Below are 1,490 nucleotides of genomic sequence, written 5' to 3'. Positions count from 1 at the left end.
CATGCAGAAATAAATGCTTAACACTTATTGTAACATATTAACAAAGACGTCCGATTTTTTAACTGTTTATTAATAATAATTGCTAATTGTGACATTTTATTAAAAGGTTATATTGAATGACAATGTTTTGGATAATATCCACAATTCAATACTGCCCTCTTGTGTAATTTTGAGGTGTTTGCTTCTTGTTTACATTGACCTGAATTTTACATAGTAATAGGACTTCGACTCCCAAAATGCAACAGGGTTTCAGGAAAGGGCGGGGCTTCTGCTTTCAGCTGCATTGTGGGAGCGGGAAAACGCCACAAATAGTCACGTTGCTCAACTGTGGGGTTTTCTACGAAGTCGTCGTTACAAGGTACTGTAATGTTTTATGACACAAACCTATTATTTGTAGTTTGTTGTTTTGTATATGAAGTATACGGTCCCGTGGGATCTGTTCGATGCTTTAGCGGAACAACGTCCAGACAGTCATTGTTTGCTTGGTTTATTTATTCGACTCGTTTGAGGCCAGTTTAGGTATTCATTCTGAATGTGTTAGTTTAGTTATTTAAGTCAGTGTAAGCTAACTTTATTAAATCCCAAAACGGAATGGTTTTCATGACGTTCCATTTTTGAGCGTGGATATGCAATATCCTGAACGAATGATTCTTATGAGCCGGTTCTTTTTAGTGAATCAAAAGTATTAAGCGTAACCAGTGTAGTCTGATTCCCGAATGAATTGTTCTAATGAGTCGGCTCTTTTTAAGTGACTCAAACACTTAATCAGACTTAACAGTGAATGATTCTCTCAGCTCTAGTTGTTGTTTTAATCATGTACGATTCTAAACTATCCAAAACTTGGTGTTAATTAAAAAAAATTTCGTCTTCAGAGTAAAACATGTCTATTGGTGTTCCCATCAAAGTCCTGCATGAAGCAGAGGGTCACATCGTGACCTGTGAGACAAACACGGGCGAGGTGTACAGAGGCAAATTGATCGAAGCAGAGGATAACATGAACTGCCAGGTACTGCAGAATCACAATTCATTCTTGATGCGTTCCATCTACATTACCCAAACGCTTACTTTAAACCTGTATACATTTGCACTGCAGTGAGTCTTAAAGAATGAAACTAACTGCACTTGTTTTGTGTGAATTAGATGTCCAACATTACAGTGACCTATCGAGATGGCAGAGTGTCTCAGCTGGAGCAGGTGTATATTCGCGGCAGCAAAATACGCTTCCTCATTCTGCCAGACATGTTGAAAAATGCCCCTATGTTGAAGAGCATGAAAAACAAAAACCAAGGAGCAGGAGCTGGAAGAGGCAAAGCTGCTATTCTCAAAGCTCAAGGTTGGTCAATGGTATCTTTGACTTCACAGTATTATGGTAATATTTATAATATTACTTACAGTATTACATTAGTTACTGCAGGTGTACTGTGCTTTTCGGTGGTTGCAATGTCAAATGCTTTTTAGCCATATATTATTTATATACTCCCAAATTTGTT

The 1,490-nt window shown here is 37.7% G+C and overlaps 1 protein-coding gene across 1 annotated transcript; it reads left to right on the top strand.

The window, feature by feature from the left end:
* Positions 1–237: 237 nt before the first annotated feature.
* Positions 238–1,333, top strand: LOC107579569 (small nuclear ribonucleoprotein Sm D3; the record flags this gene model as incomplete). Its single annotated transcript, XM_016265384.1, has 3 exons — positions 238–358; positions 873–1,006; positions 1,141–1,333. Coding segments are annotated over exons 2-3 (319 nt in total), but the record flags the coding sequence as incomplete, so codon positions are not given.
* Positions 1,334–1,490: the final 157 nt, after the last annotated feature.

This window comes from Sinocyclocheilus grahami, unplaced genomic scaffold (genome assembly GCF_001515645.1).
Source record: "Sinocyclocheilus grahami isolate Dianchi unplaced genomic scaffold, SAMN03320097.WGS_v1.1 scaffold18233.1, whole genome shotgun sequence".
NCBI classification, from domain to species: Eukaryota; Metazoa; Chordata; class Actinopteri; order Cypriniformes; family Cyprinidae; genus Sinocyclocheilus; species Sinocyclocheilus grahami.
Note: the sequence above shows the minus strand (reverse complement) of the source record. Positions and strands in the feature narration are given on the sequence as shown.